Source organism: Scyliorhinus canicula, chromosome 6 (assembly GCF_902713615.1).
Source record: "Scyliorhinus canicula chromosome 6, sScyCan1.1, whole genome shotgun sequence".
Classification (NCBI taxonomy): Eukaryota; Metazoa; Chordata; class Chondrichthyes; order Carcharhiniformes; family Scyliorhinidae; genus Scyliorhinus; species Scyliorhinus canicula.
This window is the reverse complement of record NC_052151.1, coordinates 12,923,494-12,948,938: the sequence shown is the minus strand read 5'-3', so window position 1 is coordinate 12,948,938 and position 25,445 is coordinate 12,923,494. Positions and strand designations below refer to the sequence as shown.

The 25,445-nt window shown below is 45.2% G+C and overlaps 2 protein-coding genes across 2 annotated transcripts in view; one reads left to right on the top strand and one right to left on the bottom strand.

Moving 5' to 3' along the window:
• The window catches only part of aida (axin interactor, dorsalization associated), a 75,277-nt gene extending 58,155 nt beyond the window's left edge, over positions 1-17,122 (top strand). Inside the window, 4 exon segments of the mRNA XM_038798970.1 lie at positions 12,365-12,487; positions 12,575-12,697; positions 13,206-13,323; positions 16,266-17,122. Coding sequence (XP_038654898.1) covers positions 12,365-12,487; positions 12,575-12,697; positions 13,206-13,323; positions 16,266-16,362 — 461 coding nt within the window. The 3' untranslated portion in view covers positions 16,363-17,122.
• The window catches only part of mia3 (MIA SH3 domain ER export factor 3), a 198,645-nt gene continuing 190,270 nt past the window's right edge, over positions 17,071-25,445 (bottom strand). Inside the window, exons 27-29 of the mRNA XM_038798968.1 lie at positions 25,272-25,348; positions 18,192-18,348; positions 17,071-18,076 (exon numbers count right to left, since the gene is read on the bottom strand). Coding sequence (XP_038654896.1) covers positions 17,844-18,076; positions 18,192-18,348; positions 25,272-25,348 — 467 coding nt within the window. The 3' untranslated portion in view covers positions 17,071-17,843. The remainder of the gene's footprint in view (positions 18,077-18,191; positions 18,349-25,271; positions 25,349-25,445) is intronic.

The following is a 25,445-nucleotide window of genomic DNA, read 5'->3' as shown; positions in this document are numbered from 1 at the left end:
CAATGCAAATAAAATCTACCATCTTTGTAGCAGGGTATATCACTGAAGGGCAGAAGGAGATTTTTGCCCTTATGCTGTTATTTTTTAAAAAATAAATGTTTTTTATTCAGTTTTCATGTTTTATATTGAACAAATTACAAATTGTTAGAGAGAGAGAGAAAAGAAAAAGAACACGCAAAAATTAACATATATATTTACAGGTAAGCATCTTCGTAATAATAACTGTGGCCTCCCCCCTTTAGCCGGCATACATATTTTACATTCCCCAATATGGCCGAGGCACATGTTTATTGGCATTTATTTACAGTTTGGTTTTGGGCCTTAGCTAGCCATCAAACCCCCATAACGAACCCGTAGCCCCCCCCCCCCCCCCCCCCTCCGGCAACCTTCCCCCGATTCCCGTCCATTTTCCCCTGATTCTTGGGCACCCGACTATTCTTCCTCTTGTTCGTTGGCCACAAACAGGTCCCGGAACAATTGGGTGAATGGCTCCCACGTTCTGTGGAAGCCGTCGTCCGACCCTCGGATGGCGAATTTGATTTTCTCCATTTGGAGAGATTCCGCGAGGTCGGACAGCCAGTCTGCAGCTCTGGGCGGTGCTGCTGACCGCCAGCCAAACAGGATTCTACGGCGGGCGATCAGGGAGGCAAAGGCAAGGGCGTCCGCCCTCCTCCCCAGGAATAGATCTGGCTGGTCTGAAACCCCGAAGACTGCCACAATCGGGCATGGCTCCACCCTCACCCCCACCACTTTGGACATAGCCTCGAAGAAGGCTGTCCAGTACTCCACAAGTCTGGGGCAAGACCAGAACATGTGGGCGTGGTTGGCCGGGCCTCTTTGGCACCGTTCACATCTGTCCTCCACCTCTGGGGAGAACCTACTCATACGGTTTCTCGTTAAGTGGGCTCTGACTTTTAGTTGCGTCAGGCTGAGCCTTGCGCACGTGGAAGTGGAGTTGACCCTATGCAGTGCTTCGCTCCAGAGTCCCCACCCTATCTCCATCCCCAGGTCGTCCTCCCATTTCCTTCTTGTTGCGTCCAGTACGGTGTCGTCCCTTTCTACCAGTCGGTCATACATGTCGCTACAGTTCCCTTTCTCTAGGATACTTGCGTCCAGTAGGTCTTCCAGTAGTGTCTGTCGTGGCAGTTGTGGGTACGTCCTTGTCTCCTTTCATAGGAAGTTTTATGAGCTGCAGGTACCGTAGCTCGTTCCCCCCAGCTAGCTGAAATTTCTCTGTCAGTTCGTCCAGTGTTGCGATCCTGTCGTCCGTGTATAGGTCCCTGACTGTCAGTGTCCCCCCGTCCTGCCTCCACCTTTTGAAGGTAGCGTCAGTCAGTGCTGGTTTGAACCTATGGTTGTTGCAGATGGGAGCCTTGTCCGACATTTTGTACAGGCCAAATTGCTGCCGCAGTTGGTTCCAGGATTGGAGGATGGCTGTCACCACTGGGCTGCTGGAGTGTTTTTTGGGTGGGGATGGGAGTGCTGCCGTAGCGAGGGCCCGGACAGGAGGCCTCCTCCGCACGCACCCACTTGGCTTCTGGCTCCTGGAATGCTGTTATTTTAGGCAAGTGATCTCTTCCTCACATTTGGTGTTATGCAAGGCTTCATTCTGAACGCTGTTTTTCTTCCTTCATCCATATACACAGGAAAGGGGTGGTATTTTTCACAAACTTTTGGTGAGTGAAGTAGTAACCCAGTGCACAGCTGTCTGCAAGTTATTGTTCCGTGTTTTACAGCCGTGATAATGAAAGTGTACTCTGTCCTCCCAAGATCTCACACTGTATCACTGAGACCCCTGTTTACATAGATTTTCCAGACGTTTTTCATTTCTTGGACATTTCGGGAACTCCCACTGCAGGTTAAAGTGCCCATTCCTCTAGAGGGCGGCAGAGGCCAGGTTGCAGAGTCTCCTGTGAACCCGATTAAGACTCAATCTTTGTAGGTATATGTTTTGTGCTGAACACCACTATTAAAGCCACACAATTTTTGTTTTTCAAAGAAATTTTCAGCAAGTACAATTGCACTAATTTCAATCATGTTGTTTGTGTGTTGATACAAACAAGCAACTAGTTATCTCTAGTTGACCCACAGCCACCAGTCCCAGAGGATCATGGGCAGTGTGTGTGTGTATATGTGACCCATTGGGACATCCAGTCCCAGAGGATCATGGGGTGTGTATGTGACCCATTGAGCCATCCAGTCCCAGAGGATCACGGGCAATGTATGTGACCCATTGAGCCATCCAGTCCCAGAGAATCACGGGCAGTGTGTGTATGTGACCCATTGGGCCATCCAGTCCCTGAGAATCATGGGGTGTGTATGTGACCCATTGGGCCATCCAGTCCCAGAGGATCACGGGCAGTGTATGTGACCCATTGGGCCATCCAGTCCCAGAGGATCACGGGCAGTGTATGTGTGTATGTGACCCCTTGGGCCATCCAGTCCCAGAGGATCATGGGCAGTGTATGTGTGTATGTGACCTATTGGGCCATCCAGTCCCAGAGGATCATGGGCAGTGTGTGTGACCCATTGGGCCATCCAGTCCCAGAGTATCATGGGCAGTTCATGCTTTTATCATCTGTAGATTTAACTAAGGGCAACACGGTAGCACACAACGCCAGGGTGCCAGGTTTGATTCCCGGCTTGGGTCACTGTCCGTGCCGAGTCTGCACGTTCTCCCAGTGTCTCGGGTTTCCTCCGGGTGCTCCGATTTCTTTCCGAAAGACATGCGATTAGGTGAATTGGGTGAATTCTCTCTGTGTAGCCGAACAGGCGCCGGAATGTGGCGACTAGGGGATTTTCACAGTAACTTCATTGCAGTGTTGATGTAAGCCTACTTGTGACAATAATTTTTTTTAAATTTAGAGTGCCAAATCATTTTTTCCAATTAAGGGGCAATTTAGCATGGCCAATCCACCTACCCAGCACATCTTTGGGTTATGGGGAGAATGTGCAAACTCCACAGGGACAGTGAGCCAGAGCCAGGATCAAACCTGGGACCGCAACGCTGTGAGACAACAATACTAACCACTGCGCCACCGTGCTGTCCCATACTTATGACAATAATAAAGATTAAGATTGTTATTATTATTCCAATTTTCCTATTCCAAAGCCAGCCCTCCAGTTGACCCAAAACCCTGCCTGCATCCTAACTTGCTCACTGATCTACACTGGCTTCCACTCCAGCAATGCCTCCATTTTTAAATGTCTCATTTTGTTTTCAAATCTTTCCATGGCGTCGCCCCCTTGCTTTGCAATCTCCTGTTGGTGCAGAACATTCCAAGATATCTGTGCTCATCTAATTCTAACACTCCTATTTTTAAAGATTACACCATTAGTGGCCGTGCCTTCAGCTGCCAAGGGTTCTAAACTCTTCCATTTCTCCTCTTCCCCTGGACTGTAATAACTAAGGTTTGGTGAGCTGCTGTTGCAGCTAGCCACTTGGATAAATAATGATGTGGTAAAATATCAGAGACCTGACCCAAAAGGTCAGCACTGGTTACTAAATATTTGTGAGTACAAGATGTTATGGAAAGATGGGGAAGAAAGGAGGAGGGTAACAATATTGGTTAAAAATAATAGTGTTGGAGAGAAAGGATGTCTTCAAGGATCACGGGCAGAATTTATTTGGTTAGAGCCAAGAAGCAATAGAGTCAATCCATTACTGGGGATATTCTGTAGGCTGCAAACTAGTGGATCAAATTTGCAATGAAATTACAAGAGAGATGCAAAAATTATGGAGCCGTTTTAATGGGAGGCTTTAATTGTCCTAATATGAACTGAGTAGTAATAATGCAAAGGACAGAGAGGGTGAAGAATTTCTAAAGTATGTTCAGAATTTTCTACATCAGTAATTGCACTACGAAGGAGGCATTGAGGGACCTGGTTCTAGTGAATGAGGTAGGCCAATGAATCAAGTCTTAGTTAGGGAACATTAAGAGAACTGTAATCATAGCATTATTATAAGATTTAGGTTGGCTATTTGAAAGGAATAGAGAGCAATCAAGAGTAAAAATAAATAATTGTGGGAGGACTAGTTTGGGGAAGTGGTGGTTTAGTGGGATTGTCACTAGACTAGTAATCCAGAGACCCGGGGTAACGCCCTGGGGACCCGGGGTAACGCCCTGGGGACCCGGGGTAACGCCCTGGGGACCCGGGGTAACGCCCTGGGGACCCGGGGTAACGCCCTGGGGACCCGGGGTAACGCCCTGGGGAGCCGGTGGTAACCGCCCTGGGGACCCGGGGTACCGCCCTGGGACCCGGGGTAACGCCCTGGGGACCCGGGTAACGCCCTGGGGACCCGGGGTAACGCCCTGGGAGCCGGGTAACGCCTGGGGAGCCGGGGTAACGCCCTGGGGAGCCCGGGGTAACGCCCTGGGGAGCCGGGGTAACGCCCTGGGGAGCCGGGGTAACGCCCTGGGGAGCCGGGGTAACGCCCTGGGGAGCCGGGGTAACGCCCTGGGGAGCCGGGGTAACGCCCTGGGGAGCCGGGGTAACGCCCTGGGGACCCGGGGTAACGCCCTGGGGACCCGGGGTAACGCCCTGGGGACCCGGGGTAACGCCCTGGGGACCCGGGGTAACGCTCTGGGGACCCGGGGTAACGCTCTGGGGACCACAAATCCCGCCACTGGAGATGGTGAAATTTGAATTGAATAAAAATCTGGAATTGAAAGTCTAATGATGACCATTGTCAATTGTCATAAAAACCCACCTGATTCACTAATCACCTCTAGTGAAGGAAATCTGCCATCCTTCCCTGGTCTGGCCTACATGTGACTCCATACCTACAGTAATGTGGTTGACTTTTTTAAATGCCACTCAGTTCAAGGGAAATTTGGGATGGACAATAAATGCTGGCCCAACCAGCGACACCACACCCCATGAATACATAGAGAGGAAAAAATACGGTAAGAACTAATTTGACCCAGGTGACTTGGAATCAAAGATTCACACTCAATGCTGTAATGGAACAATAGGCTGCCTCTAATGAGGAGATGGTTCAGGGACAGTTACAGGATATTCCCATGAAGAAAAGTGGAGTAGACAAATCCAGTTTCCGTGGTAGTGAAAATGAAGCACAGAAAGGACGTGTATGATAGAGATCAAGTGGATAGTGGATTGGATTTGTTTATTGTCACATGTACCGAGGTACAGTGAAAAGTATTTTTCTGCAAGCAGCTCAACAGATCATTCAGTACATGGAAGAAAAGGGAATTAAACAAAATTCAAGAAAATACATAATAGGGCAACACAAGATATACAATGTAACTACATAAGCACTGGCATCGGATGAAGCATACAGGGTGTAGTGTTAATGAGGTCAGTCAATAAGAGGGTCATTTAGGAGTCTGGTGACAGTGGGAAGAAGCTGTTATTGAGTCTGTTCGTGCATGTTCTCAGACTTCTGAATCTCCTGCCCGATGGAAGAAGTTGGAAAAGTGAGTAAGCTGGGTGGGAGGGATCCTTGATTATGCTGCCCGCTTTCCCCCGGCAGCGGGAGGTGTAGATGGAGTCCATGGATGGGAGGCAGGTTCGTGTGATGGACTGGGCGGTATTCACGACTCTCTGAAGTTCCTTGCAGTCCTGGGCCGAGCAGTTGCCATACCAGGCTGTGATGCAGCCCAATAGGATGCTTTCTATAGTGCATCTGTAAAAGTTGGTAAGAGTTAATGTGGACATGCCGAATTTCCTTAGTTTCCTGATGAAGTATAGGCGCTGTTGTGCTTTCTTGGTGATAGCGTCGACGTGAGTGGACCAGGATAGATTTTTGGTGATGTGCACCCCTAGGAGTTTGAAACTGCTAACAATCTCCACCTCGGCCCCGTTGATGCTGACAGGGGTGTGTACAGTACTTTGCTTCCTGAAGTCGATGACCAGCTCTTTAGTTTTGCTGGCATTGAGGGAGAGATTGTTGTCGTTACACCACTCCACTAGGTTCTCTATCTCCTTCCTGTATTCGGACTCGTCGTTATTCGAGATCCGGCCCACTATGGTTGTATCGTCAGCAAACTTGTAGATGGAGTTGGAACCAAATTTTGCCATGCAGTCGTGTGTGTACAGGGAGTAGAGTAGGGGGCTAAGTACGCAGCCTTGCGGGGCACCAGTATTGAGGACTATTGTGGAGGAGGTGATGGTGTTCATTCTTACTGATTGTGGTCTGTTGGCCAGAAAGTCAAGGATCCAGTTGCAGAGTGGAGAGCCAAGTCCTAGGTTTTGGAGCTTTGATATGAGCTTGGCTGGGATTAAGGTGTTGAAGGCGGAGCTGTAGTCAATAAATAGGAGTCTGATATAGGAGTCCTTGTTTTCGAGATGCTCTAGGGATGAGTGTAGGGCCAGGGAAATGGCGTCTGATGTGGACCGGTTGCGATGGTATGCAAATTGAAGTGGGTCAAGGCGTTCTGGGAGTATGGAGGTGATGCACTTCATGATCAGCCTCTCGAAACACATTATTACAACTGACGTCAGGGCCACCAGGCGGTAGTCATTGAGGCACGTTGCCTGGTTCTTCTTTGGTACCGGTATGATGGTGGTCTTCTTGAAGCAGGTGGGGACCTCGGAGTGGAGTAGGGATAGGTTAAAGATGTCTGTGAATACCTCTGCCAGCTGGTATGCGCAGGCTCTGAGTGCACCAGGGATCCCGTCCGGGCCCATCGCCTTCCGAGGGTTCACTTTCAGGAAGGCCGATCGGACTTTGGAAACTGATGGTGGGTATGGGTGAATTATGGGCTGCTGGGGCACTCGACAGCGGATTGTTGGTTACCTGCTCAAACCGAGCATAGAATGCATTAAGTTCATCGGGGAGGGGTGCGCTGCTGCCAGAGATACTGCTCGGCTTCGCTTTGTAGCCCGTTATGTTGTTTAGTCCTTGCCACAACCGCCGAGAGTCTGTCTGTGACTCTAGCTTAGTTTGATATTCTCTCTTGGCATAGTGCATGTGAGAACCAGGCTGAATGAGTTCAGAAGGGAAGTGGAAAAATAAGTGAGAAGCCAAGAGAGTGGCAGCCAGCATAAAAGGGTCTAAATAGAAGATGATAAGTGGTAAAAGGAAGACTGGGGCCAATGAGGGAACTTAAAAAGGAAATTAGGAGAACAAAAGGGGATGTGAAAGGATACTGGCAGGTCAAATAAAGGAAAATCCTAAATTGTGTTACAAGGACATTAAGGGTAAAAGGGTAACTAGGGAAATATTTGGGTCCATTAAAGATCACAATGGTAATTTGTGTGGAGCTGGAGGACATGGGTAGGATTCTAAATGAATACTTTGTGTCCATTTTCACTCGGGGAGAAGGACTGTAATAAAATTAAAGAGGTTAACTTGACAGAGAGGAGGTTCTGAGTGGTCTAACAGACATAAAAGTAGATAAAATCTCCAGGGCCAGATGAAATGTATCCCAGGCTGTTGAGTGAGGCAAGGGAGGAAATAGCAGGGGAGCTGGCAATAATTTTCAATTCCTCTCGGGTCACAGGAGAAGTACCAGAGGACTGGAGAAAAGCCAATGTGGTACCATTATTCAAGAAGGAAGGGATAAACCAGGGAACTACAGGCCAATCAGTCTAACCTCAGTGGTGGGAAATCTATTGGAAGCAATTCTTTTAAATAAATTTAGAGTACCCAATTATTTTTTTTTCCAATTAAGGGGCAATTTAGCATGGCCAATCCACCTAACCTACACATCATTCAGCTGTGGGAGTGAAACCCACGCGGACACGGGGAGAATGTTCAAACTCCACACGGACAGTGACCCATGGCCAGGATTGGGACCCGGGTCCTCAGTGCCTTAGGTTACAGTGTTAACCACTGTGCCTCGTAATAGCCTCCCCGAACAGGCGCCGGAATGTGGCGACTAGGGGCTTTTCACAGTAAAGTCATTGAAGCCTACTCGTGACAATAAGCGATTTTCATTTTTTCATTTCATTTCGTGCTGCCCAGGAAGCAATTCTGAAAGTTAAAATTAATCTGCATTTGGAGAGGTAGAGATTAATCGGGAACTGTCAGCATGGTTTTATCAAGGGGAGGTCATGTCTGACCAACTTTCTTCCCCTTATTTTTCCAATTAAGGGGCAATTATCATGGCCAATCCACCTACCCCGCACATCTTTAAGTTGTGGGGGAAGAGACCCATGCAGACAGTGGCCTGGGGCCGGTATCGAACTCGGGCCCTCGGCGTATGAGGCAGCAGTACTAACCACTAATTAAGTCTGACCAAGTTGATTAAGTTTTTCGAAGAGGTGACCAGGTGTGAAGTTGAGGGAAATGCACTTGACATGGTCACATGGGAGACTGCTGGCGAAGGTAAAAACCCATAGGATCCGACGTAATTTGCCAAGTTGGATCCAAAATTGGTTCAGTGTCAGGAAGCTGTGGGTGATGGTCGAGGGGTGTTTTTCTAATGGAAGCCCGTGTCCAGTGGGATCCCGCAGCCCTTGCTGTTCGTGGATTATATAAATGATTTGGATATGAATGTAGGTACTCAATGATCAATTGATGGGTAAGTAGTGAGGAGCCTTCGATTACAGGAGGATATAGACATACTGGTCAGATAGGCTGATCAGTGGCGAATTCAATCTGGATAAGTGTAAGATGATGCTGGACGAACGAGGCAAGGGAATACATGATAATCAGCAGGACCCTGGGATACACCAAGGATCAGAGGGACGCATTGGTATGCATGTACACTGGTCCCTTAAGTTAGAGCAGGTGGATACAGTGGTTAAGAAGGCATATGGTATACTTACCTTTAATAGCCGAGGATGTTGTATGCTTTGTAAGAACTAGGAGCACGAGCAGGTAATTCAGCCCTCGAGCAACCGCCGCCATTCAATACGATCATTTTAAAAAATTTTTATTAAGGGGCAATTTAGCGTGGCCAATCCATCTACCCTGCACATCTTTGGGTTGTGGGGTGAAACCCATACAAACACGGGAAGAATGTGCAAACTCCACAAGGACAGTGACCCAGAGCCGAGATCGAACCTGGGACCTCAGTGCCGTGAGGCAGCAGTATTAACCACTGCGTCACTGTGCTGCCCACAATACGATCATTTCTGATCGAATCTCTGCCTCATCTCCACTGTCCTACCCACTCCCCATAACCCTTCATTCCGTGACTAATTAAAACCTATCCGTCGTCCCCTGCACTCTGGGGTAGTGAATTCCACAGACCCCATTTCGGTTTTAAATCTGCCACCTCTTTGCCTAAAATGATATCTATTTGTTCTAGAATGTCAAACAAGGGGAAACATGCACTGTATGTCTACTCTCTCAATCCCTTTTAGCATCTTCTGTACCTCAATTTGATCTCCTCTCATTTTTCTGAACTCCAGCGAGTACAGGCCTAAACTGCAAAATCTCTCTTCATAAGACAAATCTTTCATCCCTGGAATCAATCTCGTGAACCTTCGCTGAACCGCCTCTAATGCATTTTCATCATTCCTCAAGGGCACCAAAATTGTGTGCAGTACTCCCGATACGGTCTCACCAATGCCCTACACAGTTGCAACAGCATTTTCCTACTTTTATATTCTGTTCCATTAGGAATGAATGCCAAAATTCCAGTTGCCTTCCTTATTTCATGCACTTGCAACTAACTAGGGGCTGGTTTAGCTCACTGGGTTAAATCGCTGGCTTTTAAAGCACACCAAGGAGGCCAGCAGCACGGTTCAATTCCCGTACCAGCCTCCCCGGACAGGCGCTGGAATGTGGCGACTAGGGGATTTTCACAGTACTTAATTGAAGCCTACTCGTGACGATAAGCGATTTGTGCACAAGGACACCCCGATCCTTCTGCACCAAAGCATTTTGAAGTTTCTCTCCATTTCGATAATTTGCCTTTATATTCCCCGCGATCAAAATGGATAACCTCACACTTATCCGTATTCAATGCCATCCTCCAAATTTTGGCCCAGTCACCTAACCTATCCATATCCATTTGTAAATTTCTTATTTCCTCATTGGAACTTGCTTTCTGGTGTCATCTGTAAATTTGGCCATGGTACATTGTATCCCTGCTTTCAAGTCATTAATATAGATTGTAAATAGTTGGGGCTTGAGGACCAAACCCTGTGGCACATCACTAGCTATAATTTGCTAACCAGAAATAGACCCATTATCCCCACTCTCTGCTTTCTGTTGGTTAGCCAATCCTCTATCGAAGGTCATATATTACCTCCATCCCTTTGGATCCTTACCTTGTGTATTGACCTTCTGTGTAGCACCTGATCAAATGCCTTCTGGAAGTCCAGATACATTACATCTACAAGACCCCCATTATCCACTTTGCTTGTTACATCTTCGAAGAACTCTAGCAAATTAATCAAACACTGTTTACCCTTCATAAAACCACGCTGATTATGATTAATTGTTTTTTGACTCCCAAATGTCCTGTTACTCCTACCGTAATAGATTCCAACAATTTCCCAATGACAGATGTTAAACTAACTGGTCTATAGTTTCCTACTTTCTGCCATTCTGAACAGAGATGTTACATTAGCCTTTTGCCAATCCACTGGAACCTTTCCAGAATCCAGGTAATTTTGAAATATTATAATTAATGCCTCCATGATCTCTGCTACCACTTTGTTTAGACCCTAGGGTGTAGACCATCAGGCCATGGGAATTTGTCCACCTTTAATCTCAATAGTTTGCTCAATACTTTTTTCTTAGTGATGGTGATTGTTATGAGTGCCTCCTTTTCACGAACATCTGCAGTACCTGTTAGTATTGGGATGGTTCGGGCAGCAAGATGGCACAGTGGTTAGCTCTGCTGCCTCACGGTGCCAAAGTCCCAGGTTCGATCCTGGCCCTGGGTCACTGTCCGTGTGGAGTTTGCACATTCTCCCAGTGTTTGCGTGGGTTTCACCCCCACAACCCAAAGATGTGGAGTAGCCATGCTAAATTGCCCTTTAATTGGAAAAAATAAATTGGGTACTCTTAAATTTTTATATATTTTTTAAAAGTATTGGGATGGTCTACTGAAAACCGAGGCAAAACATGGATTTAGTGCCTCTGCCATTTGTGTTCCCCTTATTAATTCCCCAGTCTCATCCTCTAAGGGATCAACGTTGACTTTAGCTACCCTGTTCCTTTCCAGTGAGAACAGACTCAGTTTCTCCAACCTCTCCTCATAGCTAATGCCCTCCATACCAGGCAACATCCTAGTAAACCGCTTCTGTACCCTCTCCAAAGCGTCCATATCCACCTGATAATGTGGGGACCAGAACTGGACACAATATTCCAAATGAGGCTTAACTGAGGTCCTGTATAGCTGCAACATGACTTGCCAATTTTTATATTCAATACCCCGACCGATGAAGGCCAGCATGCCGTATGCCTTCTTAACTGCCTTATCCACATGTGTTGCCACTTTCAGTGATCGGTGGACATGCACGTCCAGATCTCTCTGCCTGTCAATACTCGCAATTAACCTGCATTTGCCCAAGTGACAATCTCTCAAAGCTTCTTCACCACTGAGGTTGAACTTGCTGGCCTGTACTTGCTTGGTTTCTAATTAAATCCTTTTTTAAAAAAACAAGCCTGTAACATTTGCAATTCTCCAGCCCTCTGGCACCTAAGGAAGTTGGGTAATTATGACTATTGCATCTGCAATTTTCATTCTCATTTCCTTCAGTATCCTCGGATTCATCCCATCTGACGTTGGTGCTGTAAGTACAGTCAACTTATCCAATACCTCACCTTTAAACCCAGCAAGTGTCTGAATTACCACCTCTTCCACCTTCACCTGTGCACCTTGGTAAAGACAGACACAGAGTATTAATTTAATACCTCAGCCATGCCCTCTGCATAAATCCCCTTTCTGACTACTCATGGAAAGAGAACTTTTGTGAAATTTGGAGGTTGGGGGAGTTGGCTGCAATGGCCCCAGCTTGAAGACTGCTTGACGCTGTCTAAACTGCATCTAAAGTGAGGCCCATGGAACTGTACTTTAAAGCTTTCATGATGGGAGGAGATGCACACTGCTGCTCAAAGTGGATTTCCAAGAATCACCATGTATATAGTACCTTTCACAGTCTGGGCATCTGAAAGCACTTCACAATCAAGAAAGTGATTTTGAAGGTTCATCACTGCAAAAGCAGCTTCCAAAATGCACAAAGGCTCCCACCAATAACTGAGAGAAAAGCTATGTGATTTGTTGGGGGTAAATGTTAGCCAGGACAAAAAGAAATTCCTTGCTTTGATCAATGCCATAGGATATTTCACATCCCATCTGGTAAAGCAGTCAGTGTTTCAATTTAATACCTCGTCAGAAAGACACTAGTTTAGGTGATTATTGCTTTGTTCAGAATAAGTAATGTTATGCTGATCAAATCCCTGTAGAATGATATGATAATGAATGTTTGTCTTCAGGTACTCTACTACCACGGCTGCCATCAGAACCTGGAATGGCACTGCTCACTATTACAATAGAAAAAATTGGTCTCAAGGATGCGGGACAGTGTATCGATCCCTATGTAACAGTCAGTGTAAAAGGTAATGCAGTGGGACTTTAAAATGGGTTTGGTGTGCATGTAGTTCTGTTTACTTACAACTGACAATATAATACTTGTAATCATACAGATGCCAATGGGGTAGATCTGACCCCTGTACAAGATACCCCTGTTGCTACAAGGAAAGAAGATATGTACATACACTTTTCTATTGATGTGGAAATCCAAAAACACATAGAGAAACTGCCAAAAGGTGAGTCACCTTCCTTGGTGAAGATCCTGCTCACTAGCAGTGCACAGTACTGGAGAGTATCCTGGCGTCCGCCAAATGTTTAGTTTGAGATTCATCAACAGTGTGACTGTAATATGTATCCCAGCCTGTTAACTTAATCAGGATGAGGAGTTATTCATACATTTTACAAAATCTCAAATATTTCTAAATGTGGGAGAGCCATGAATCTCGGAAGTCAAATTACTGTTTACTTAAATCCCCCGCGTTAGAAACTGGTACGAGCCAATAAATCTCATTTCTGAGAAACATTTCATTAGACAAGGTGGATTCAAACCCAGGTCTCAGAAGTGAAAGGCCACAGTCTAACCAGCTCTCCCTCACATTGTTAACTCGTCAATATTCTAGCACTTGAGCATTCAAAGGGTGTATGTAATATAGATCCTAATATTTGTACCATTTAGTGATGCAGATATCGTTTCTAATGCACGTACTCTTAAATCAGGTAATAGGTCGTGTTTTTCTTTAACAGGTGCTGCTATTTTCTTTGAATTCAAACATTACAAACCTAAAAAGAGATTTACAAGCACAAAATGTTTTGCTTTTATGGAAATGGACGAAATCAAAGCTGGACAGATAGTTATAGAACTGTGAGTATTGGAACATTTGTTTTTAAAGAGTCAAAGTTTCTCTTCTGTCCACCTTTTCACTCTCCCAAATGTTGGAAGATAACCCATATCTTCATAACTTCTACTTGGTGACCTATTCCAATACTCTCGGCCAGCCTCCCACCTTCCACCCTGCCCCTTGCATAAGGTCCTATTTACCCCTCACAAATATACTGGAATTCTTTGAGGATGGAGCTATAGAGTTGCTGCGGTTTATTTGGACTTTAAGAAGGCTTTTGAGAAAGTTAAAATCAGAGCGCATTGAATTAGGGGTAGTACATTGTCTGACTCCATTGAGGTGGATAGAAAACTGGTTGGCAGACAGGAAACAAAGTAGGAATTAACGGGTCTTTTTCCAATTGGCAGTGACTAGTGGGGTCCGACCCCAGCTATTCACAATATATATTAATGATTTAGATGAGGGGACTAAATGTAATATCTCCAAATTTTCGCGAGAATACATATCTGGTGGGAGGAGGGTGAGCTGTGAGGAGAGGATGCAGAGATATTTGTGTGATTTGGACCAATTGAGTGAGTAGGCAAATGCATGACAGATGCAGTAAAATGTGGATAAATTGGGCAGCAAAAACACGAAGGCAGATTATCTGAATGGCTGTAGATCGGGAGAGGGAAATGTGCAATGAGACCCGGATACCCTTGTACACCAGTCACTAAAAGTAAGCATGTGGCAAAGAAGGCAAATGATATGTTGATCTTCATAGCGAGAAGATTCGAGTACAGGAGCAGGGATGTCTTGCTGCAATTATACAGGGCCTTGTTGTGAGCAATTTTGGTCTCCTTATCTGAGGAAGGATGTTCTTGTTATGGAGGGAGTGCAGCAAAAGTTTACTAAACTGATCCCTAGGATAACAGGACTGATGTAGAAGAGATTGAGTGGGTTTGGAAGAATGAGGGAGGATCTCATTGAAAGCTATAAAATTCTAACGGAAACATCTTTCATGCCTCTATATTGTCTTGTCCTAAGGATGGGGATGTCCAGAACCAGGGGTCACAGTCTGAGGATACCAGGTAGATTATTAGAACTGAGGAGAGAAATTTCTTCACCCAGAGAGCGGTAAACCTGAGAGATTCTTTACAACAGAAATGAGGCCTAAACGTTATGTTTTCAAGGAGTTAGATATAGTTCTCTGGATCAAAAGGTATGGGGCAAGAGTGAAGAGCCAAATGTAATACTCCTATTTTCTGTGTTTCTACCCCCGATGTAGGTCAAGCAACACATTTTTTTTTTTTTTCGGATTCCCAACCTTCTCTTCAATTCGTAACATCCTCCAAACCCCAGAAATCTCTGTGCTCCTTTGTGCATCCCTGATGTAAATTGCTCCAGTACTGGTGGCGTTCAACCTGTACACTTTACTATCTCCCTTACCAAGCCCAAGCTTTTGATCATTATCCTAATATGTTCTCCTGTGGATCAGTGTCAAATTTTGTTAGTAAAACATTACTATGTAAGGGTGCTAAGAATGGAGACGAATGACTGCAGATAACCATGTTTGTTTTCTGCCGATCAGGAGTTCAGTTCTATCTAGCAGCCTGAATGTAAGCAATATAAAGGAGCTGCAGGAGCAGAGGGACCTGGATGAGCACAGGCGGTTGGTCTAGATAGGACACACGAGGGGCAGCATGGTGGCACAGTGGTTAGCACTGCTGTCTCATGGCACCAAGGTTCGTTCCCGGCTCTGGGTCACTTTGTGTGGAGTTTGCACATCCTCCCCGTGTTTGCATGGGTTCCACCCACACAACACAAAGATGTGCAGGTTAGGTGGATTGGCAACGCAAAAATTGCCCCTCATTTGGAAAAAATTAATTGGGTACTCTTAATTTTTTTATAATAAAAAAATAGATAGGACACTTGATCGGCATAAGCTTGGAGGGCCAAAGGGCCTGTTCTGCGAGTACATTCATGTTTGTGGGTTTCCTCCAGGGGCCTCCCATAGTCCAAAGATGTGCAAGTGGAGTGGCTATGCCAAATTGCCCCTTACTGTCCAAATGAGTTATAGGGAATGGCCTCCTGCATGTCCTTGGCTTGATCAATAGGGACATAGAGTACAAGCGCAAAGAGGTTATGCTCAACTTGTACAGGATGCTAGTTTGGCCTCAGCTGGAGTTCTGGGTGCTGCACTTTAAAGGAGGAGAAGGGATTGGAGAGGGTGCAGGCAAGATTCACGTGAATGGTTCCTGGGATGAGGAGCTGCAGTTATGAAGATAGATTGGAGAAATGAAGAGGAGGTTTGATAGAGGTATTCAAAATCATGAGGGGGTCAGGGCGTAAAAGAAAGTGATAGGAGGAAAATCCTGGTCATGCAACAAGTGGTTAAGGTCTGGAATACACTACTTGTTCTATGGTGGAGGCAGGTTCAATGGGGAATCACTGATCTGAAAAGGAAGAATGTGCAGGGTTACTGGGAGAATCACCAGTAAGTAACTAAGTTAATTGTTCATTTGGAGACCCTTTGTAGACACTATGGGCTGAATGGTCTCTTGTGCTGTAATAATTCTGGGACATGCTACACCCCCCGCACCCACCAGTGATATGATCTGTGAACAGAGTTCCACATGTAACCAACAACAGCCAGGTTTATCTCACCATCACTACCCACTCCTTGTAGTCCTTTCGTTGTGCAATTTGCTTCACCGATTGTCTGAATCCAGTATGAGATTAGCAGAAATTTCATCCAGGGAAGACTGAAGCTAGCGTCTTTGGTCACTACTACAGACATTTCCATCCTGCCCTTCTCTCAGCTGTTTTTGCCCAAGTGCTGATTTATTTCCCCAAACCTCTCCACTTTAATCAAGCATTTGATCATATCTCCTCCTATGGTTGTCAGATCCTTATCTCTATTCCCAGCTTGACAGCACAAAGACGATTTTAAAGACTACTTATTTTCTCTAATCTTTCTGCTTAGATACAAAAAGCCAACAGACTTCAAGAGGAAAAAGTTGCATTTGCTGACCAAGAAACCACTGTATCTCCACCTCCATCAAACATTGCACAAAGAGTGACCTGCTATTGTGCTGTGGCACATGAACATTGTGGTAAATGTGTATGTGTACAACAGAACTAGCACGGTAGCACGTTTATGATCCAGTACTTGCAATAAGAACACAGCATCATTGTTCTGTCCCACGAAGACATCTCAAGTCCCAAGCTGCTACTGGTGCAAATCAGGAAAATATTTCATGCTGATTAACATTACCATTTTATAATTTTTAATAATTGATTAATCCTGGAATATGCAGAATTGTGTGAAGAATGAATACCTACACTACCTGTGGTAGCTAATTCAGCACTTAACTTATTTAAACAGAAGGAACTGCTGAAATCACCTTGGCTAGGCTTTTTATAGTTAACTAATACTGTAAAGCAATGCACAAAGGAAGGATTTCTGATGTACAGCTGAGTAGGACTGTTATGCAGTGCTACTTTCAACAAAGACTTTCTGGCTGTTTGGAACAAAAGGCACCCGATGCTTAGCTAGAAATGTATTTGAAATACCAGAGTGCGTTCTAAAAAGTGTATTCTATTCAATGTCTAATCATTGCACTACATGTAGCATCCTATTCAATAACAATGTGGAGTTAAGATTTGTGTATAAGGGGGGGGGGGGGGGGGGGAATAAGAACACGCTGCTTTGATTCATACTGTGCTAATCTGTATATTCATGTAAGTCACTGTTGGTATGGGGCAAAAACAGCACTGAGGAATGTTCATTGACAACCCAGTAATTTTAATCTTTATTAATAAATTTTCTCAATAGTAAAATAAGTTACATCTGGCCTTAATTATATAGAGTATGCCTGTTTTGTTTTTCCCGAAACAGAAATCAAACGTAAAACAGGGGCTGCGAGAGACACAAATGGTGGGTTCATTGAAATATGTATGAATTACAAATGTATTGCCATGACTACATCAATCAGGCAGCTCACTGATCAGTTGCTATTTCCACAGGAAAAGATTTTCCCCCAACCATTTAAAATAAAAAGGCCTCAAAACACTGGTCACATTAGCAAAGATTTATACCACTATACAAAAGACACAGGCACCCTAATATTGCACAATTAACTCCTTTGATTGGCAGTGTGGCTATTTTGTGGCAAACAGATTCCAAGTTTTCAAAGCTGTAACCAACAGTTACACTTAATTATTTGAGAACCTCAGCTGCAATACACCTATCCATTTCCAAAATTGGAACATACACACCTCCAGAAGTTCAAGGGTTTTCCAGCTGAAGAATTATAAACTGGTGATTGGATCTGACTGACCCAGTCACCCAAGAGTAAAAGCCACCTGCTGCGTGATGGGATTCTCCAGAAGTTTTAAACATGTCCTAATCAGATTGGTGCTAGTGAAATTATTCCTAATTTCTGGGCTATGAAAACAGAAGAACTGAGGCCCGTGGAATACTTTGACATACATTAAAGGACAACTGCCTGAGATGAGTGATCAGTCAAATTGAAAGCCTGGCCTCATAGTGCCTTTAAAATCATGAGCGGTTGTCTGGTTCTGGTGGATGCGAGCCTGGTGGTGGATATTCCCGGCTACCAAGAGGAAGATTCCTTGGTCCATGCTGAAAGTCCCTGGCACCAGGTGGGAAGTCTCTCAGAACATGAGGTGGTGGTAAGGGCCCAGCAAGAAAAGGTCTGTGGCCTGGAGGAGGAAATGGGCCTGGAGGGAAGAATGGGACTGGAGGGTAGTCTCGAAGAGCTGGTACACGCACTGTGAAATACAAGAAAAAACAGAAGTCAGATTAGCAGAAACTAAAGTGAGGTGAGAAATGCACTTTAAAAATCTAAACCACACCAGCAGGCGGTTAGAAGTAAGTTAGTCCTACCTAAATGACTTTGTGCAAGTGGGACTGGTCCATAGGTGCCTCTGGGTGCTGGAGGAGGCCCATGTCGGGGTCCCAGGGGAGTTATTCCACCCATTGATGAATTCATAATAGGTGTTCCAGGAAACGTTGGTGCAGTTTGAAGAGCATTAGCATTCACCTGTAGTTTTGGTCATCGGGTTGGGGAGAAAAGATTTTAATAGCCTCAATATTCACCAGATTACTAATTTCTTTAACCATAGCGTTTTCAGCAGCATATACAAGAGAGCATTAAGATCTGTATTCAACATTTTATCCAGTTACATCTCAGGAGCAGTTAGAGCTGTGTAAAATGTCACGCTTTTACAAGCCACAAAACATAAACCCTTGAACAGTTTGTTCATTTGACAATTTTAAAACATGAGGTGGTGACTAAAGCACAAAGGGCAGTAATTTCTTCAAATTCATGTTGAACTGAGCTCATATTGGTTTGATTAAAATTTGCAAATCATTGCTTCGCACACACTGCTTTTACCATTAACATAGGTGTGAAGTTAAAAACTCCTTTAATCTCAGCTGCTGGTACTCACTGTCTTTGATTGTAAAGAGGAGGGTGGTTTAGATAAAGATACTGACTCCAGGCTTATCAACAGTGCCTTTCTACAGAGAAAAATACATTTTTAAAATGTGAGGGGTAAAAGAGCAGCAAACCAGTGTGAAACTCAACTATCTGCATTACTCTACTGTACTGGCACCATAGCCAAGCCCAATTCTGTCCTAATCAGACGCTATTAATAAGATTTTCTAACAGGAGTTGCCGAATACTAACCAGGACTTTTCCCTTCCTAATGGTGTTGACTCAGGATGAAATTGGCCAAATCTGGAAATTCCAGCTGTGCACATCTAACCATTTACTCTCTTGTAAAAAAAATTGCTTATTGTCACGAGTAGGCTTCAAATGAAGTTACTGTGAAACGCCCCTAGTTGCCACATTCCGGCGCCTGTTCAGGGAGGCTGGTACGGGAATTGAACCATGCTGCTGGCCCGCCTTGGTCTGCTTTCAAAGTCAGCGATTTAGTCCCTGTGCTAAACCAGCCAATGTAGCATCTTGGAAAAGAACACTTGACATCAGAAAGTTTCACATTTCCTCTCCTAAAGGAAGTCTGACACTGAGCCACACAGATGAATATCAGGTAATATATCCAAAAGCTTGGTCAACCAGGAAGGTTTTAAGGACTGGAATAGTCAGTGGTAACAAAGGCACTTTGTTATGCGGCACTTCTGCCTCGCAGCACCAGGGACCTGGGTTCAATTCCATTCTTGGGTACCTGTGTGAAGTTTGCACTTTCTTGCCATGTCTACTTGGGTTTCCTCCCACAGTCCAAAGAATCCACAAAGATTATGTGGATTGGCCATGCTAAATTGTCCCTTGGTGTCCGGGGATAGGGTGCTAATTCAGAGGGCCGGTGCAGACTCAATGGGCCAGTCCCCATGCACTAGAGATACTATGCAGTATTTGAGCCAAGAGGGGCAAAGTTAGAGATAGAAATAGGTGGGCTTAGAGATAGCACAAGAAAGTAATCTCACAATGAAATGCGAGGTTGTGACCAGACTGGCTTAATCAGACACAATTGTTGTCAGGATGAGGAATGGAGTCAGAAACTATGAGACTTTGGAGCAGGGAATGAAAATGGCTTCAGTCTACCCAATGTACAACTGGAAGAAATTTCTGCTCAACCAGAAATCATATCAGGTAAACAGTTTGATAATTTAGTAACATTGGAGGAGCTGAACGAGGGGATGGTGAGTTAGAGCTAGGTGTTGTCAGCATATATGTGAAAACTAACACTGTGCCTGCAGATATCACAAAGGGGCAGCAAGCAGATCAGAAATAGAAGGGTCACGGTTAGATCCTCAGGGGACACCAGCAACAACAGTACAGGAAAATGAAAAGAAGCCACTGCAAGTGATTCTCTAGCTATGGTTAGATAGGTATGAATGGACCCATGTGAGAGCAATCCCAGTCAGCTGGACAACAGCAGGGAGGATGGTGTGAGCAACCATGTCAAAGCCTGCAGAGGAGGAGAGTTTACCTTTTGCAGGCACATAGGGTGTAATTTCTGACTTTGATAAGAATCATTTTACTACTGTGGTTGGGTTAGAAACCTGATCAGAGGGATTCAGATTTCGGAGTCAACAACGCTTTCAAAGATCATTGAGAGGAATGGGAGCTGCAAACGGGGTGGTAGATTGAAAGGACATTGGGGTCAGGATTGCTTTCGGAGAAGAGAAGTGATGACAGCAGATTTAAAGGAGAAAGAGAGAGACAATGCTGAGAGAGTTTATAATATTGGCCAACATAGGGCCCAGTTTAGCTCAGATGGTTGGACAGCTGTTAATTTAAGATTGTTATGGACAAAGAAATAAACAAGCTGCAAAAAAAAAAATGTTTTGGATTGGGGGTGAGCAGATTTTAGTATGTATAGAGCAGGCTTGTCAAACTTGCAGCCGCCAAGCTCTGGACTCGTCCCACCAGCACCTGTTGGGCACAGAACTGACATAGATTTGAAGGATGCTGTAAAGCTGCTCGTCCAATCAACCAGGTTGGTTTTTTCCCGCATTTGGTGATACTAGGCTCAGTATCTGCAGTTCAGTTCGTGGGGCACTGGCATCAGCACGAGGCAAAGTGGGGACTGTACCATTGGGGCAAGTGTTCTTGCAAACTGCTTAAACTAGGGAAGTATAGAGGGAAGGGGTGGGATCAGGAGAGGGCAGCTATTTAGGTAATGATACCCAGAGCGTGTCAGGAAGGGACAGAAAGCACAATCATTAAAACACAGCAGCAAATAGGGTCAAAAACGTAACATTAATGGCTCTTTACTTAAATGCGACACAAAATAAATGAATTAATCGCGTAAGTTGAGGTTAATGGCTATGTTACCATTAACTATGGTTAATAGCTAATGGCTATGGCCATTACAGAGACGTAGTTACAGAGAGATCAAAATGACCATGTCGGGGTAGGATCAGTAAGTTTGTGGATGACACAAGGCCTGGTGGTTAAAACTGAAGCTGAGAGTCTTGGGTTACAGGGAGATATAGACAGGATGGTCAAATGGGCACAAAAGTGTCAGATGGAATTTAATCCTGAAAAGCGTGAGGTGATACACTTTGGAAAGAGCAATTTGACAAGGATGTATTCATTGAATGGCCTGACAGTGGGAAGTTCTGAGGAACAAAGGGACCTTAAGAACATAAGAACTAGGAGCAGGAGTAGGCCATCTGGCCCCTCGAGCCTGCTCCGCCATTCAATTAGATCATGGCTGATCTTTTGTGGACTCAGCTCCACTTTCCGGCCCGAACACCATAACCCTTAATCCCTTTATTCTTCAAAAAAACTATCTATCTTTACCTTAAAAACATGTAATGAAGGAGCCTCAACTGCTTCACTGGGCAAGGAATTCCATAGATTCACAACCCTTTGGGTGAAGAAGTTCCTCCTAAACTCAGTCCTAAATCTACTTCCCCTTATTTTGAGGCTATGTCCCCTAGTTCTGCTGTCACCCGCCAGTGGAAACAACCTGCCCGCATCTATCCTATCTATTCCCTTCATAATTTTAAATGTTTCTATAAGATCCCCCCTCATCCTTCTAAATTCCAACGAGTACAGTCCAAGTCTACTCAACCTCTCCTCATAATCCAACCCCTTCAGTTCTGGGATTAACCTAGTGAATCTCCTCTGCACACCCTCCAGCGCCAGTACGTCCTTTCTCAAGTAAGGAGACCAAAACTGAACACAATACTCCAGGTGTGGCCATACTAACACCTTATACAATTGGAACATAACCTCCCTAGTCTTAAACTCCATCCCTCTAGCAATGAAGGACAAAATTCCATTTGCCTTCTTAATCACCTGTTGCACTTGTAAACCAACTTTCTCTGACTCATTCACTAGCACACCCAAGTCTCTCTGAACAGCAGCATGCTTTAATATTTTATCGTTTAAATAATAATCCCGTTTGCTGTTATTCCTACCAAATGGATAACCTCACATTTGTCAACATTGTATTCCATAATTGGACCTTGGAGTATTTGTCCATAGATCTCTGAAGGCAGAAGGGTAGGTTAATAGGGTGGTGAAAAGGGCATATGGTACACGTGCCTTTATCAATCGTGGCATAGATTACAAAAGCAAGGAAGTCAGGTTGGAGTTACATAGAACAGCTGGAGTACTGTGTGCAGTTCTGGTCGCCACATTATAGGAAGGATGCTATTGCACTGGAGGGGGTGCAGAGGCGATTCACCAGGATGTTGCCTGGGATGGAACATTTTAGTTATGAAGAGAGGTTGGATAGGGGTTGTTTACGCTGGAGCAGAGAAGACGGGCAACCTGATCGAGCTGTACAAGATTATGAGGGGCATGGACAAGGTGGATAGCGAATAGCAGTTCCTCTTAGTTATACTGTAGGATGGAGAATAAATTGGGTGATAATGAGGGCATGTAAAAGTGCAGTACATTAATCATGGGTGACTTTAATCATGTGGATTAGAAAAATCAAGTTGGCAGATAGCCATGAGGCAGAATTCAGAGTGACAGTTTCCCAGAACAATATGTTGTGGATCCGACTAGGGATCAGGCTATTTTGGATCTAGTAATGTGTAATGAGGCAGATTTGGTAAACAACCTCAGAGTAAAAGATCCCTTAGGAAACAATAACCATAACGTGGCATAGTTTAACATTCAGTTTGAGTGAGAGAAACTTGGGTCACAAACAACTGTGCTAAACTTAATTTTTTTTTTCTTTTTAAATTTACAGTGCCCAATTCATTTTTCCCAATTAAGGGCAATTTAGCATGGCTAATCCACCTACTATGCATATCTTTGGGTTGTGGGGACGAAACCCACAAACACGTGGAGAATGTGCAAACTCCAAATGGACAGTGACCCAGAGCCAGGATCGAACCTGGGACCTCGGTGCTGTGATGCAGCAGTGCTAACCACTGTGCCCACCGTGCTGCCCCTTGTGCTAAACTTAAATACGGTTAATTACAAAGAAATGAGGGCAGAGTTGGCTGCAGTGGACTGGGAAAGGAGCTAAGCAGAAAACACTAATCTGCAATGGCAGACATTTATGAGAAGAAATCATGACTCACAACAAAGATATATCGCAGTGAGAAAGAAGAATTCTAGGAAGGGGATAAATTAACCATGGAAGACAAGGATAGTATTAAACGGAAAGAAAAAAAGCACAATGTGGCCAAGTGTAGTGGTCAGCCAGAGGATTGGGAAAGTTTTAAAAACCAACACAGTCTACAGAGGGATATAGATCGGTTAGGCAAGTGGACAAAACTTTGCAGATGGAATATAATGTTGGAAAATGTGACGTTATGCACTTTGGTAGGAAGAATAAAGGAGTTGAATATTATTTAAATGGATAAAGACTGTAGAAAGTTGTAGCACAGAGGGATTTAAGAATGCTCATGCATAAATCACAAAAAGCTAGCATGACATTTTAGCAGATAATAGGAATGTTGTATATAAAAAGGAATGTCTTGCTAAAACTACAAGACAGGCGTTAGACCGCATCAGGAATACTGTGAACAGTTTTGGTCCCCTTATCCAACGACAGATATACTGGCAGAGAATGTTCGTGAGGAGAGATTGGGTAGGTTGGGACTGTACTCATTGGAGTGCAGAGGATTGAGAGGTGACATTATTGAGACATATAGGATTCTGCGGGGGTCTGACAGGGTAGATGTTAAAAGGTTGTTTCCTCTTGTGGGAGAGTCTAGGACATATGACACAATCTCAGAGTAAAGTGGCGCCCATTTAAGACAGAGATGAGGGGGAATTTCTTCTGCGGGTAGTGAATCTTTGGAATTCTTTACCGCAGGGAGCTGTTGAGGTTAGGTCGTTAAATATGTTGACGTCTGAGATAGACAAATGTTTAATCAGTAAGGGACTCGAGTGTTTATGGGGATACGGCGAGAAAGTGGAGTTGAAAATCATCAGCTCAGTTATGATCTCTTTGAATGGCGGAGCAGAATGGCCTACTCCTATGTCTTATGGATCCTTGATGCCAAGGGCAGTCAATGTCACCTCTCGAGTTCAGCTCTTTTGTCAATGTTTGGATCAATACTTTAATTCAATGAGGTCAGGAGCTGAGTGACCCTAGTGGATCCCCAACTGAGCCGCAGTGAGCAGCTTATTGCTGAGTTAAGTGCCGCTTCATGATGACTCTTTCCTCCGAGTGCTCCAGTTTCCTCCCACAGTCCAAAGATGTGTGGATTAGGTGGATTGGCCATGCTAAATTGCCCTGTAGTATCCAAAAGGTTAGGCAGGGTTGCTGGGTTATGGAGATAGTCTGGAGGTGTGGGCTTAGGTAGGGTGCTCTTTCAGGGACCGGTGTAGACTTGATGGGCCGAATGGCCTCCTTCTGCACTGTAAATTCTATAAAATCTATGGAAAACCACATATTTTAAAGTGGGTGTCCCTCACAGGAGCTGAGAAAAGAACATAAGAGGCGGGATTCTGCCCCGCCACTCCAACACAGGCTGCCGTATTCTCCGGCGCCGGATTTCGGTCGGGGGCGGGGATCACGCCACGCATGTCGGGGGCCGTTGGCAGCGACCCCCCTGGCAATTCTCCGGGCCCCGATAGGCCGAGCGGCGGTCAGTTTCTGGCCAGTCCCGCCGGCGTGGATTGGACATGGTCCCACACGGCAGGACCTGGCTGGTAGGCCGGCTCGTGCGGTCCTCGGGGAGACGCGAGGGGATCCAGCCCCGGGGGGGGGCACGGTGGCCTGGCCCACGATTGGCGCCCACCAATCTGCGGGCGGGCCTGTGCCGTGGGGACACTTTTTCCTTCTGCACCGGATCCTGTATGGCTCCACCATGGCCAGCACGGAGATGACAAACCCCTGCGCATGTGTCGAACCACGGCAGCGGTTCTGCGCATGCGCTAACTCGCGCAGTCCCTTCGCCGCCAGCTGGCATGGTGCCAACCCCTCTGGCGCCGGCCTAGCCCCTGAAGTGCGGAGAATTCCACAACTGTCGGGCCACCTTGCTGATTCGGGAGAATCCACCCAAGAAAGCAAATCTTACCATTGCACTTTCGGCCAAATTTGGTGAAGATGTCCTTGGCCCACTTGCCGGTTGTGCTGGTCCTCCCAGGCCCATTTCTGTTGAAGGAGATGAAATTTATTTTAAGATTCCTCAGGTTATGAGTATATTCAGTTCAAGTGTTCAAAATCACAGCGATTTTATCAAGCGGATGGG